This window comes from Nothoprocta perdicaria, unplaced genomic scaffold (assembly GCF_003342845.1).
Source record: "Nothoprocta perdicaria isolate Ctin4 unplaced genomic scaffold, notPer1 scaffold_0, whole genome shotgun sequence".
NCBI classification, from domain to species: domain Eukaryota; kingdom Metazoa; phylum Chordata; class Aves; order Tinamiformes; family Tinamidae; genus Nothoprocta; species Nothoprocta perdicaria.
The window spans coordinates 1405277-1420973 of NW_020454092.1; the positions used below are offsets into that span (position 1 = coordinate 1405277).

General features: G+C 37.7%; 1 protein-coding gene across 2 annotated transcripts in view; it reads right to left on the bottom strand.

Annotated features, from left to right (window-relative positions):
• Positions 1-15697, bottom strand: part of UBR3 (ubiquitin protein ligase E3 component n-recognin 3) — a 91741-nt gene that overhangs the window by 31101 nt on the left and 44943 nt on the right. The window contains exons 24-29 of one of the 2 annotated variants that reach the window (XM_026046530.1): positions 13869-13957; positions 9371-9520; positions 8794-8927; positions 4915-5025; positions 3578-3778; positions 2542-2678 (exon numbers count right to left, since the gene is read on the bottom strand). In XM_026046530.1, the coding sequence (XP_025902315.1) occupies positions 2542-2678; positions 3578-3778; positions 4915-5025; positions 8794-8927; positions 9371-9520; positions 13869-13957 (822 nt within the window). Of the gene's footprint in view, positions 1-2541; positions 2679-3565; positions 3779-4914; positions 5026-8793; positions 8928-9370; positions 9521-13868; positions 13958-15697 lie in introns of both variants that reach the window. The other variant, XM_026046458.1, reaches the window with a different exon arrangement.

Genomic DNA, 15697 nt, shown 5'->3' on the forward strand with positions numbered 1-15697 from the left:
GCTGATGCACCAGCTCTCTACAACCTGGTTAACTCTTATGCAAGAAAAATCTCATGAGGGAGCTTTTCTGAGCAGCTTTAAGAACTCCATCAGAAAGACGCTGGCCTAGGACCAAAATCTGGACTCTGAAATTAAACACAAGAGCTCAGGCATTATCTGTATCAGATGGGAAGAAATGCATATATTACCATATATTACCCCTGAGGGCTGTGCTGCCATCCAGAGGGACCTGGACAGACTGGAGGACTGGGCGGCGAGAAACCTCATGAGGTTCAACAAGGGCAAGTGCAAGGTCCTGCACTTGGGGAGGAATAACCCTGGACACCAGTACAGATTAGGGGTGGACCTGCTGGAGAGCAGCCCCGCAGAGAGGGACCTGGGTGTCATGGTGGACGACAAGTTGACCATGAGGCAGCAGTGTGCCCTGGTGGCCAAGAAGGCCAACGGGATCCTGGGGTGCATTAAGAAAAGCATCTCCAGCAGGTCAAGGGAAGTGATCATCCCCCTCTACTCAGCCCTGGTGAGGCCACATCTGGAGTACTGCGTCCAGTTCTGGGCTCCCCAGTACAAGAGGGATGTGGAGCTGCTGGAGAGAGTCCAGCGCAGGGCTACCAGGATGATCAGGGGCCTGGAACATCTGCCCTATGAGCAAAGGCTGAGAGAGCTGGGTCTGTTCAGCCTGGAGAAGAGGAGGCTGAGGGGGGACCTGATCAGCGTGTATAAATACCTCAAGGGAGGCAGTGAGGAGGATGGGGGCGGCCTCTTTTCAGTGGTGGGCAGGGATAGGACTAGAGGAAATGGCTTCAAACTGAAGCATCGGAAGTTCCACAGGAACTTAAGGAAGCATTTCTTCACTGTGAGGGTGACAAAGCACTGGAACAGGCTGCCCAGAGAGGTTGTGGAGTCTCCTTCTTTGGAGATCTTTAAAACCCGCTTGGATGCAGCCCTGTGCCACGTGCTCTAGGTGACCCTGCGTGAGCAGGGGGGTTGGACTCGATGACCTCTGAGGTCCCTTCCAACCTTCGGCATTCTATGATTCTATGATTCTATGATTCTACCACAACCTCTAGCCTTTCACTCTGAGAGATTGTCTCGTTTCCATTATGATTGGGATTCTATTTTCTGCATAGCATTTTATAGGAACAATGACATCTCTTAAACATTATTTTCATTTTAAAATATTTAGTACTTGTCTCTCTGCTACCTAATTACTCTACAAACGTGTTCAGATATTGCAGGTAAATTTTACATGGTGCAAAGACTAAGGTACACTATGACAATATCGTTACCAAAAAGTACTTTAACTTAGAGCCGAATGTATACTCCTATGGTTTACAGTAAAATACCTTATATGTAAATACCTATGATGATTTCACGTCATTAAAAAGAACTGTGATTACACTTCTATTGTGAGACTATTCTTCTAACTATTAAAACTGTCAGTTTGCAATATTTACATGAGACTTTATTTTTACATATCCTAAGTAGATAGCAGAGTTTCACATTGCTAAAAATACACTCCAATATACTACAATATACTAATTTAAATATCAGAATTTTGCAAATAATATAATAGCTAAACAAACTACAGGCCTCAACAACTAGAGTTTATGAAACCATTGTGACAAATGCTACTGAATTGCAATTCCTGTACTCCTGCACTTTCTCTGCATCAGATCCTTCCCTGTGGGCCTCAATAACAAAGGTTTTGGAAGATAATTTGCGTGATGGATATTTCAGTTGCTCTTTTGGGAAGACCCTGCATTACAGTAAATCTGACCAGGTTAACCATTCAGTGAAATAAATGGTACAGACTGAGCCGGGGCGAGGCCTTGCCTTTGCCTTTCTTCAAAATGGTGCCTGCAATCCCGAGAGCAGCACAACTGGAATCCAGCATTACAGTGAAGATGCTGGTAGCTTTGTTGTTAGAAGTCATCTTAAACATATGAGGAAAATGCCTTGGTTGTTAATAGGATCATTCTCTGATCGCCAAGTAAATAAAATTAATGCCCGATGGAGGGACTAGAACCATCCTGTGATTTTAAACCTGCCAATACAGTAGAAACATAGAAATTATTTCATTCTGCTGGGTAACAGTAGAGAAGACTTAACAGTTCGGGTTAACTGGGTCTGCTGGTAACAGGAAGAGAAACTCAACATAAATTTTTCATAAACAGAAGGGAAAATCTTCAGAAAGGAGGAAAGCCAAATAAGCAGCAGCCCAGCTGCTCTCCAGATTCTGTGCCACTTGAAAATGCTAAAAATAAAATGTCTGAGAAATCATGCCCCTTCATAGCACTACGTATGAAAATCAGAAAATATAACCTTGATATAACCTTTGGGACTAAGTGTCCCCAAAGGGTTTGTTTGTTTGTTTCAGAGAGAGAGAGAGAGAGAGAGAGAGAGAGAGAGAGAGAGAGAGAGAGAGAGAGAGAGAGAGAGAGCGCGCGCACACAATACTCAAATAAAATTAAAGTGTTACTGTTAGTAATAAACTCAAAATTCCAAAATAATAAAGAAGAAAAGAAAATATACACTCACCTGGCTACAGAATACATGAACAGAAAATCATTGTCAGGTGATCCAGGACTCTTGCTATAATCTGTGTACTTCTTCTGTGTAGTACTTTTTATATCTTTCATTACAGATTCCATTTCTTTACTGAGATTGGTCTCAGACTATGAATAAAGATATGAAAAAGATCACTTAATACTACCTGAAAAAACACAATTGTTGATCACAAAGCTTTCATGTTTATAAATGGAAGCTTTATAAACAAATTACACTTTCCTATTTATAAAAATGCATTTGAAGATTATGAAAAAAACATGTATTAGAAGTCAATAGTCTCTGCCTCACAGAAATTTTATAGTATTCTAAAAGTAATTCCAATTTGTTTTGAATAATAAAGTTCTTCTGTTTTTCCATCTCAAGTTCAAGATTCTTCAGCTTATTTTATTTTAGCACGTATTTCCATGACACGAATACATGGAACGAACACAAACTGTCAAACTCTAATAAAAAAATACATTATTATTTTGAAATACTTCTGGAACAAAAGTATCTACTGGAAGACTAGTTGAATATAAGAGAACTAATTATATAGTTCTGAAAGACTTCAAGAAGCTTTTTGATACATGAGTGGGTACAAAATGCTCTTTCAATTAATCCATATCTTAATATATTTTTAATAGACAGTCTTTAAGTGGCCTCCAATTAGAAATATATTGGTATTTTTACATTGTAAAGAAGTGACAAACGGGTTTTATGTTATGTGACTCAATTCAATGTAAATTATCATGTAGTAAGCTGAAAGTGTACTACATATAAATTTATATGAATTACACTTTTGCTATAGCTGTCTTTGATCTATTCTTAATAGGTAATACAATAAAAACTGTAAAACATTATGAATATTTTGATTTAAAAACAGTATGCTACCTTCCAAACAGAAAGAAGAAGAAATGAAGTTTCCTGGACTGCAAGGTTTCTAAAGGGTCACAAAATGCAACATAATGTAAAATTGAAAGGTAGAGACAAATTAACAAGGATCTTTCTGCCTTACACTGATGCTTACTGGGAAAGTTCCCAGCTGTTCTTGAAGATCTTCCACCTCTCGCACAAGATCTTGCATGCACTTGTTACTGTGACTTTGCCAAAGGTTTCTCTCGACATTGTTTCCCGGATAACAAGGCAGAACACTGTTGGCAAACTGCCTACACAGAGGGCAGGTAAATTCTCCTTTGTCCACAGAAAAACCCTGGAGGACCTGGTCATTCTAAAAACAAAAAAATAAAACAAGATGTAAATTAAATTTTTGCTGAAAATGAAAACTTCTTTCATATTTCTACCAATTAAAAAAAAAAAGGAAAAAACATAGATAAAAAAATCTCAAACCTTTAAAACCAACAACTATAAAGAAATAATATTCCTGGGCTGGTTCAAGAGCTCTAATTCCTACCTACTGCATTACAAATGATCCATGTCACCTGATTTTCAAGTATTCCTTACTGTCAAAATCTATCCCATAATAAACTAGAAAATACTTGAATGGGATATTTTAAACAGTTTGCTTCCTGTAAAGTTTAAGACTCCCTTAAAAGTCTTCTCATTTGTCAAAAGGCATTTTGTTTCCAGTGAAGTATTTGCGAGAAGTATAGGCGAGAAGTATTTGAAGATATTCCTCAGGAGAGGCACAGGTGCAGAAGCTGATTACCCAGCCACAGCAGCACAGCAATCCAGCCCAAACCTCGGCTACTTGCTGCATTATCCCCAAGGCCTGGAAAGCAGCCACAGCTGCAGCTAGCTGGGGAGCAGGGGGCAGCCCAAAGGCTCCTGTCACTGGCCTCAGCTTCAGGAAACCTTGAACACAGCTTCAGCTGCAGGAAACGCCTCAGCTGTTTGCCACTGGGGAGAGGACGGCTGCTGAGGTAGCACCAACTGCAATTTAATCTTCAAAGCATCACACCGGTGCCGAGGCCTCCTGGTAAACCAGCTACCCACATTCCTCTACCATTTTTTTCTTAAATTCCTCACTCACTTCTAATGAAAATAGGAATTGGTGAAACAGAAGTGAGAAGAGCAAGAAATGTTTTACCTGAATGTGCTTGCCAGAGAAAATCATAATTTCAGTTTTAAATAATGGAATTACCTTAGTAAAACATTTCCCTGATACATCAGAATATCTGAGAACAAGGTAGTGTTGTTAATAATGCCAAGACTTAATAAGGAAGATTTAGTACTGGAAGGAAGTAAGGAAGATGCAGTACTGGAAAGATAAAAATATCATGCATATTCATGCAAGACATGAGACGTTCCGAATCTCTCCTTCACTGAATCAAATAGCATAAATCCATTGATTTTACTTGAGAACAGATCAGATTCAAATAATTAAAAATCTTTAATTTTACCTACCCGCAAAGATTCCATGTAAGATTTATGACAATCTATGTGCAAAGTATGACCACATGTTTGTACATAAACACCTCCTTCCCAGCCTATTGACACTGCTTGGAGACAGGAACTCTGTAAAAACAATCCCCCCCAAACAAAAATAATAAGAAAAAAGAAAAAAAATATATATGGTTACGGTATTTGTCACAATTCATTTTGGGATTTTTTTATTTGCTGCTAGGCAATATAAAAATATATGCTGTGGAAATAAAGGGGGTTTTGTTTGTTTGTTCTGGACATTTGTCACAATTCTGCTGGTTCAGCTTCCGTACACTCCGACATATTCCACTACCTGAAGTAACATACTATATCTATACTAGAACAAACACTTTGAAGAACTTTATGTATTACAGAAAGGCAGCTGTGACTGCACCATCTTTTCCAGCAACACAAACTTACCTTCCCCATGTACAATGGCAATGTGCTCCAACACGTTTCAGTCAGTTTTGCCCAGAACAAGTAGATTACTATGAATATCCAACTCTGATGATCAGCTTTTCTGAGGGTGCCCCTGCAGGCTGCCTTTGCCTGCATATCAGCCAATCTTACAAACTCCAGCTACACTACAAGGCACTTTTATTTGCCTTAAACTTGATATTTGTAATGTTTCAGAAGACTTTCAGGTTCAAGTCAATAACCTTAGTGACATGAAAAGTCTTCTGCTTTTTGCTGGTTCCTTCACGACTGACATACAGCGTACCCGAACTGCCCTACAAAGCAACTGCCTCCGTCAGGAAGAGACCCGTATGTACTGCATAGATTTAGTAGGCCTAGTTGCCAGCACTGTTCCTTTTTTTTATTTTTAAGATCACATTTAGATAACTGAAATTCTACATTTAAACAACTGAAATTCTATTGCATCTTCTGAGATGCAAATCTAATAGGAAACACCAGATTCATGAACTTAGGTGAAACTCGGATTGAAGGACCTTTAGTGAAATCACTCTACAGTGAATACTCTATCTAGAAAGTTGGAGAGGCTAGAGTGCAAGTCAGAGATAGGGGAGGCTATAGATTTGAACAGAATGGAAGGGAAAACGGTGACAATATGAGGAAACTTCATAAACCATGCTAAAAATGCTTTATCCCTTCTCAGCACTGGGGATTGAGAAGGTGAAAAACAGAAGCTCATGCCTGTGTCTCTGAGCTGGTTGGTTTATGTCCTGCCAATTAATCAGTCTGAGGAAATGTGCAATAGAATTGCACCCTTTCCCTAATATCAATAACTTATGCTTTTCTCCAAGCTGTTCCAAAATTCTTGCTTTCCAGTGGCCCTCCTTTTCTAAGACTAACACCCACAGCAATGCTAAAAACAGCCCCGTCATGGATTTGACTCCAGCTACTGCGCTGGGGAACACAGTGTAAGGAGCTTAGGCAGCAGAGGCTGCCTCTGTAGGTGACATTTGGCATGTAACTAAATGGATCTGATTCTCTGCAAAAAATCACCAGTCTAAAGTCTGAGGAGCCAGCCACGTGCTGCTTACAGGCCTGGGGGGAAAAAGGCTATCTCAAGTTATTGGCTACAGAGTGATTCTGTAATGTGTGGTTCTGTAAATGGTCCAATCCATCTAGCATATGAAGTTTTTTCCCTTAATTGTCAAACTTTTCTGTTTTAAAAATGGTAACTGGCAATGATTTTTTTTTCTTTTAATGAGCAGAGACATTCTCTGACTACAAATGCATCAAATTTCAGCCAAGAAAGAGTAAGAGGCTTCTCAATGGAAAAGAAAAAAGGCCCATTTTGCCTAGCCTGTATTTAGCATTTAGGTTTTGAAATGCTGTTCATTCTTCTTCAACCAGAAGAAGCTAGATCACATTTGATAACCTAACATGTTCACAACTAAGTAAAATTATTCTCTTGTCTCCTGAAATTTGTTCTTCTTTTTACAGGAAGGACACTTACTGCGAAGGACACAGTTGATAAATAAAAGGACTTATTGCTTAGCTCAGCTGAACAAGCCACTCAAGACACTAGCAGATGTTTCCATTTCTATGCCAAAAGAAATTTAAGGATTACTTCTTTCATGCAGAGATTTTTTTTTTTTTTTTTTTTTTTTTTTTTTTTTTTAAAACCACAGTCGTGACCTGGAAACTTGAAAGCAGAAATAGCTAATTCAATGAGTGTTTAAACCAGGATGGAATTTTTCAAAGCATGATGCATTTGGTCACTGCATTACAGTGTCTTTTAGACTAGTCTGTTGTAAGGGTTTTGCACAGAAAGACGCTTTTAGGTAAGAACAAGTTTTTGAATAACATTTGTTTTTCATTAGCACTCCTTCCACTTCTAGTACGTAAGCAAATAAAAAAAATAAAGCTATAGTGTTATTTGAACATTCTTAACCACTTCAATAATGAATAATTTTCATTTCCAATTTGAAACATTAGCAAATAAACACAGGTATATATTAATGACACACTGACAATAAGGCACACAAATTTGATATTCCTTCGAAACTTGACAAACTGAAACGTTATTAACTACAATTATCTCATGTATAAAGCGTGGTTTTGTTTTGCCCCAAATAGTTTTATCAATATTCCATTAAATTAACGATGTATCCTACATTAACTGAAGGACAACTTCATGAAACACTGTGCAATGTCATCAATGACAAACGAAGAAAAACTTGTCAAACAGATTGTTTCTGAACTGAAATGCATCTTGTTTGTCCATAAGTGGTTTTCTGCTAAAATCTTTCAGAGTTTTCCTTTTTAACATGCAAATTTATGGTATTTACCTCAGGGAGAAGTTGCTTCTCTGAAAATATTGTCAAAATTTTAAAACAATACCAAAACAATTATGAAATGTACTCTCAACTAATCTACTGAACATCAGTCAAGCACACCTGGTTGCAGTTAAATTTTCCTTTTCTATTATGGATAACAGATTATGAGAAAGCTGCTAACCATATCAGAATAAAAACTGCAGCAATTTCAATTTTTGTCTTTCAAGCCAGAACTGAAGCTTCTAAGTGCTACATATTTAGTTACACCTACCTAAGTGCTAGTGTATCTTTTAAGAGTCATCCATAGGAGCTAATACAGGGTCCTAAGATACACAGCCTCTTCCCTAAGAATGATCTCTAAAAACTGATTTATGTTATCTTGCAGTACTTATACTAGTCTCTTACTAACCAAGTCCTGTTAAGCAACAAGAATTGGCTTTCCAAAGGATATAAAAAAGCTGTAACACACGTTGCTTCTGGTTTTATGAAGCAATGGAAAACTCTGCTTGGAACAGCTAAAAAACTCCAAAATATATAGTAATATTACAATAAATGCAACTTCAACAATTTTTCCTGTCCACTCCTTCCTGTCCACTTCCCTTCCTCTTTCTTGTACAGACTCAGAAAACTGTTAAGGTTTAAAACTACTGCTCCCTTTTACTCCTGCTGCCAAGTTAACTTAACACAGCATAATTCCTGGATCTGGCTCATGGAGCGAACCACAGGAAAGCTTTTGTTTTGAAACGGGTGCCTAAGAAGGCAGAAACACATCTCATTCACATGGTCACACTGACCTGTGAAATACCTCTTCTAGCAAAAATCTGTAGGCATATTTAATGAATATTAATGCCCATGGACATGACAGTTGACTACGCGAAAATCATATACAAGGGAAAACTACATATACTTTAAAAAGGACCTCATCAGATGTAAATATATGCATAAGTATAAATATATCCATAAATATTACAACATCACAAACTGTTTCTCTAAAGGTAAACATGGAACCAGGGAGACTTTTTGACACAGAGTGAATTCAATATGTTGTAATCCCATGTATCTTTTCACACAACTCAGTTCATAATTGGTAGTTTTGCTCAAATCCAATACTTACATCTTTAAAGTATCGCTGTAAAATGGCAAGCCTCACATCGTGCAGTGCTGCACAGGTATCCCAAGGGTATATCTGCTCCTCTTCGGTGGTTGGCAGCTTCTTTGGCTCAGGGCTATTGCGACATTGTCCCAGGACTGCGCACAGAAAAGAAGCAAATGAGAACAAAACAGATAACAGAGAGCTGAAGATAAACATCTTCCCATTCTGGTTTATAGATAGTAGTTTTTTGATGATATTAACAAGTAGAAAAAAAATATTGAAGAAACTAAAGTCATGTTTTTTACTGAGAATACATAAAAATATATACGGCACTTTTATCGTCTTTTCTTTAAAAAATATTTCCCTGCAGGTTTGTTACATTCTGCTGAGTCTAGAAAAGCAAACAGGAGCGAGGACGGAATAAGGTATATCCTGTTCACCCTTTTCCCAATCTTTTCAAGGGTTTAAGTACCACTAAATACATAGAGTGTTTAGGGCCCTCATTGAGGATCATTCACAAAGATATGTGACTCGCTATTTTTCCAGGCACCTTAAACCTCCTGTAACAGTGCTTGTCCAGACAGTCACACGTTCATACCTGAGGATGCTTGTAATAGTACAACTAGCCCTGTAGGTCTGTCTTCAGTAGAAGGACCACTCTGTCCACAAATAACACAATCATATATTGCCTCAGAAACATGCTGTTCTGATGTAGCTATCTCCATGGCAATATCAGCTTCTGGCGACTCTGAAAAAGGACAGGAAAACTCATGTTAAATAGAGGAAAATAAATCAAATGACATCTGCATTGTAGTAGTGATCAAAAAGTGACCATTGAAGTAGTCCAAAGGAAAGTATTTCCTCCTGACTTTCAATCTTTTCAAGCCTTTTTCTCCTTGAGTAAATAGGACATAATACATGTCTGCTTTCAGGAGTGCTTTCTTCTGAGAGTCCACTGCAAACTCATTAAAGGACAGGCATGCTGAATGCAAGGCAGCATCCTTCTTTGCTATGAAAACTCCATACAATGCTCTCTCTCACTGGACAGAATCTGAATTATACTATCTCAGTAAGTATTGATTTCTCAGTCATTTATTGAGGGTCATAAGAAAATGAACTACAATCTTCATTGACCTACAGCTGTTAATATTGTATGCACATTTATCACCATCTAGTGGCGGTCAGACGAACAGTGAATAAAAAAGCAAAATGCATCATCACCCAACATCTTTCTGGTAAAACTCCAAACAATCAGAAAATCTAGCAGTAATTGTAAAGCAGGAGAGAGGAAATAAACACTACAGCTGTTTTTCATATCAGACATCTTTGACACCTCCTCATCATCATGTTGATGATGTACTGATGGCCTTATCAGTATATGAGAAGGACTATGAAGTCCTTGTCTATCTACCTTTTCCTATAACATTCTGAATAAAACATGAAACATGGATCCATTCAACATTTTTAAGAGGTGAAGTAAGACAATGTAGCATGGCAATTTCATTTGGGCCAGTACAACGTAAGTCCTCAGTTAACATTTTATTTATGAAATATCATCCATTCATTGCTCTTATTCTCTCAAACACAACACTTAGAAAAGGGAAATATCTAATGCAATAGAATGAGTTAACTTTGCAAATTAAAATTATTGAAGAAAAACAATATGTATTTGATTTAATTAGGCTCTGCTTTGCTCAGATTAACACTAAATAGATCAATGAATATGCTTTGCATTCCTGCAAAAAACATTTTTCTTTGGCTCCATTTTTAATGTAGTTTTTAATGTACTTTCACATTCAACTGCCATACAGTTTCCCAATGGGAGAAGTTCTACATTCAATACGTGTAAGCATGTGACATTTTATTTCTAATAAGTATCTCTCTCAAAACATACCATCTCGTTATTTTAAACCTCAGAAAAAAAAAATAAATCTTAATATTCTGAAAGTGTTTCAAACCAATTGAGTATGTCCCCTCTATACCTCTATCTCCTACAGACCTCAGGGATCAAATATATGCTACTCTTTCAAGTGTTTAGATTTGGCCCAAGGCTAATTTGTCAAATAATAAAATTTCAGGGGAATTAAATCTTTAGCATCAAAGACTACTTCCTAATCAAATAACTTTCCCAGAAAGTAGTAAATAAAAGCAAGGCTAACTTGCACAAATAGTATGTGTGAAGGAAACAGGGAAGCATTTCAAGCTACAGAAAAGTAAACAAACCCACAACTCCCTGACTCCCTGAAACAACCACCATGAATACCAACAAAAAATCCCACAATATTTATTTTTAAATGGACTATGACAAACGTTGATTCCTGGCCTAAAGTATCTCAGAAATAATTTGAATTATACAGCTTTACCTTAAGGATACACTTTCCTTTCCCTGTCCCTCTTCCTTTTCTTTCTTGCTACCCAATTGCATCACTCTGTTTCCACTTTGCAGTAATCTTACCAGAACACAGTTTTGTAAACAACGAATTAAACTAAATATTAAAGAAAAAAAGAACATATCTTCTTTGATTTTGGAGGAAAAAACTTCTAGAGACACTTCCCCTACTGATGTTTTAACAGAACCAAAAGATTTATTAGTGCTTTAGAAAATTGGCCACAGGGTATCGCTAGCTTGAAAGGGTAGATTTTGGCAGTAGAATGGGGTAAAAATAAATCAGTGGCAGTGTGGAAAAGGGAGGTTACAGAACGCTATGCAAAGGGCGACCTTCTTGTCCTTGTTCTTGTCCTTCCTCAGTTTCACCTCTGCAGAGCATCTGACCTCTCTCTCACTAGCTTCCTGATCTAGTCAGACTGTCCCAGGCTGTTCCCCCAAACTGAAAACTGTTTCCCCAGGCTGTTTCCAACCTAACTGATTTCACAGAAACTTATCCTAGGGATGTCAAGATGCAAATAGGAAATGCAAGATAACATAAGTGGCATTGATATCAATACACTAAGTTACTCTTACAAGATTTGTCTGATGATATAGTCTGATTTTCTAGCTACCTACAATGTGTTCTCTTTGCCTTTGCAGATCATTTCAGAGCAAGGATAATACAAACCTCACTAAATAGAACGAAGTTAAAATCACTGCAGGAAAATGTAAACATTTAAACAGTGACAGAAATCCAGGACACTTTTTCTCTCTTTTAAATTATTTTCCCCCGGCAAGTTAATTATTTAGCTTTTAGTTTTGTACCAATACAGGTGAAGCATCTGAAGTTACAAAATTGGCCTTTGCTGCCTCCCAGCAAACACTGATCAGTGTGCTACCATCTGACACGTCGTGTTCTTATATAACACCTTGCTGACTTTATTTTAGGTCAAACTCTCCAGAGTTAAGGGCATGATCTACTTCCCCTTTTTCCCCAATTGAGAAAATGCCAATCTCAACGGGCTGTGCAAAAGTTTCCACAATAAAGTGCCTTTATAATCTCTGACTGCAGTCAACATTCTTCCTGTCATACTGTGTGTCAGTGGTCCCTAGCATCAAAGCAACTATTAGCATATATATTCTCAAGAGATCAGTCACTAATTTATTTTTCTATCTAGGTTCAGAAGATTGAATGTTAAAAAGTGTATGTCACCTTGCTTTCAATTTGTGCACTTTTTTCAACCTAGCTAATATCAGCAAATGCTTCAAGGACAGAACGATAGTCTGCTGAGAGCCATATCATTGAAAGGATTGTGAGAAACATTCCATACTTAGGGGGCATTTACAAAAAAAAAAAAAATTGAACACTTCACACACAAAAAAAACTATTAAAGGAATGCAAAATTTCTGGGCAATCATCTTCTTAAGTGGTTACCCAGGAATGTCTTCATGCAAAATAACTATGTTAATGTAGTTCATTAAACCAATTCTTTCCTGCCGAGTATGATACATAATTAATTCCTACATTTTATGTCAAGAAAAATAAAGTTATTCATTGTTTAAATACTAAGAAATGGAAAAGTATTTCTCAACACAGTGACGCATACACAAGCACAAAGGCCTAGGTTCTGACTGTACAGTAATTCAAGGTTCTTTTTAATATTTAACTTGTGTAGTTAAAACCAAGTGTCCCCCAGTTCTCCACAATGTTGACAGGGCCCTGGCTACTGCCCTTCATCCGCATATGATATTAATTACCTTAAATACAACTTATGAAACATCTGTGTCTAATATGTGATCTTTGTGTTGGGTACAGCACACCTCCCAAAGGTAACACCAAACATATGTCATTATTTGGTAAAGAACTTTTGGGTTGCCATATGACCTGCATAAATATTAATGACAGAATCTTCTCTGTACCCCATTAACTGAAATGAAATGAACACAAGTTCAACAAAACAAGAAACCAGTACAATGCTAACATTCAAATTAAAAACACAAAGCAGACTATCTGACTGGCTGAGACGGAAAAAAAACCCTGCTTTCAAAACTGCTCATGTTCAATTGAACAACCTACATGAAGAAAATGGTTTCTACCTCTTAATTGAACAAAATCAGACTGATCAAGAATTTCTCCTAACAAAGTCTGAAAAGAACTCATCCCTAAAAAAAACAAACATGAGGACTGATGCTGCTGTAAAGCCCATCTTTAAAATAGCTGACACAGAATACAGCACTATCAATTGTAATACTGAAGTGATCTAATGATTATACTTTCCTCAATTCTACATTTAATTTAAAAGGCAAAAACCTTGCCCTTATTAAAAATTGAGAATTTCTCTACAAAGAAATAGCAGTAATATGTATCATCACAGTTTAAGAAAACACAATATTTAAGAAACAGACTAACTTTGGACAGTTTTATATTAAAAGGAGAATATTTTGACACATCACACAAATGTAACCACTTTATTCACTTTAAGAAAAAATCAAAATAGACTTATGTACATCAGATGTGTTCTCTTCTACATGTTTTCAAGACTACCATGCTTATTCATTAACAGTGGTCTATTCAGTGTTAGTCCATGCTAGAAAACACAGCTTGAAGCCTCTTAAGAACTACCAAGTGCTCAAGTCGTTGTGGTAGAACCATTTAGGTTTTTGACTCAAAACAGCATAACATAAAATTTAAAACAAAAAACAAATAGGCAGACAATGAAAAACTTACCAACATCCATGGCGGTTTCCATGAAACTTTTTTGCCTTGAAGCAAACTCAGCTAGCAATTTCTGTTGCCTTTCTCTGGCCTTCTGTCGTCTGCATGAAACAAGAGTAGGAAAAAAAAAGAGAGAGGATGCTAAAGCAAATGATGCTAAGAGGAGCATTACTTCTTTGTAGCCTATCTTTTCCCTTTTTTGTTTTTCCTGATTAGACCACAGCTTTTAACCTTTACTGCCCCAGTTAAGACCCTCATTTAATTATATTTGTTACCAATTTCATCTCTTACTCCAACCTTTCACGTCCTTTCATGTAGGGATCATGAATGTCTCATGAAATTCCTTTCTTTCGTAAAATATGTTGTCTCAGGCAACACATATAACGTTATTCCAGTTCAGTCCTTATTCCTGTCCTCCATACTTGCACTTGCTTTATCTTTTCCGTCCATCAGTATCTTTCACCCCTTGCAGCATGTTTGTTATTGAACAGGATAACTGACAGGGGACGTAAAGATATCAATGGGCATTGCTCACATCGTGAGGGCTCCAGCCCACGGGACCCCCATGCCAGGTGCTGCTCTGGCCCGTTTGCACAGCAAAGCTTCAACGGCCATTCCTAAGGGCACCTTACAGAGGCAGGGATCTCTACACATCTATCTGTCGCTGCACAGCCATCATTTCTCAAAATAACTTCTGTGCACCACAGTCCTGAGACTCACTATTTTAGGAACCGTATCGGGGCTTTCATTAATCTGTTTTTATTTATTCCTCCCTTGGAGTCTCTCTGTATATGCCTTTGCTAAAAGCAGAGGGACTGTAAATAGAGGCCTCTAATAAGAAGACATAAACAAACCCTGACAGATTCGGTGCAGCTCAGTAATTTTCCACGGCGGCCCACGGGGCCCTGACACTGCAACTGAAAAACCACCGCAAGCAGCTCGCGCACGCGGGCCGCCGTTGCCATGGCGACAGGCCCTGGCTGGGCGGCCATCACAGGCCCGAGCAGCCCGGAACGGCAGCACCGCCGGCTCACAGCCTGCTCCATCTTCACGGGTACCAAATGGGCTCGAAAACGCAAAAAATGGAAAGAAGAGAAAGAAAATGAAAAAGAAGTTCAATCAATCAGTCAAACAAACAAACAAAAAAATACTCTGACTATAAGAACAGCCTAACTCATGAGAGTTGGTTTTGCCCTGGCGCTCTCTCAGTACATGCCACGGGTCCCCCAGGTCTGTGTACTAAACGTTGATTACTTTGCCCCATTTACTGAGCTGTTACAAGACATGTTAAAAATCAAGTCATGAACAGAACATTTGCAAAAAAGAATTTCATTTTTTAGAGTAGATAATTGTAAAAACATTAAATCTATTTTGGTTTACATTATTTTTAAATAAATACATATTCAGCATTAAAGCTTTAATATCTGTTTTAATCTACCAAAGCTCTTGGACGCAGCTGAGAGTTTAACAAGAAATCTGACAATGTCACAGATTTTCCCCTCCTTGACTTGAGGAGATGCTAATGTTCTCAGGCACCCATTGCTATGAACCAATCCAACTTAGAAAGTTTATGACTCACGTTAAAACAGTATCATTTTAAGTTCCTTAACTTTTCTAGAATTTGCAGATATTAATATTTTTAAGGCCTTCTACCACATTCTTAAGGCCACTGCCACAAATCCACCAAGATTTTTTAAAATTTATTTTCAAACAAATAAAAAAATATAAATATACATAAATCACCAGAACCAGACTGCAGTATGTTTTACCCAGAATTTATAGAGCTATAAACATATAGGCTGGCCATATATGAACTATAAATACCCTTGCCATGGACAAGC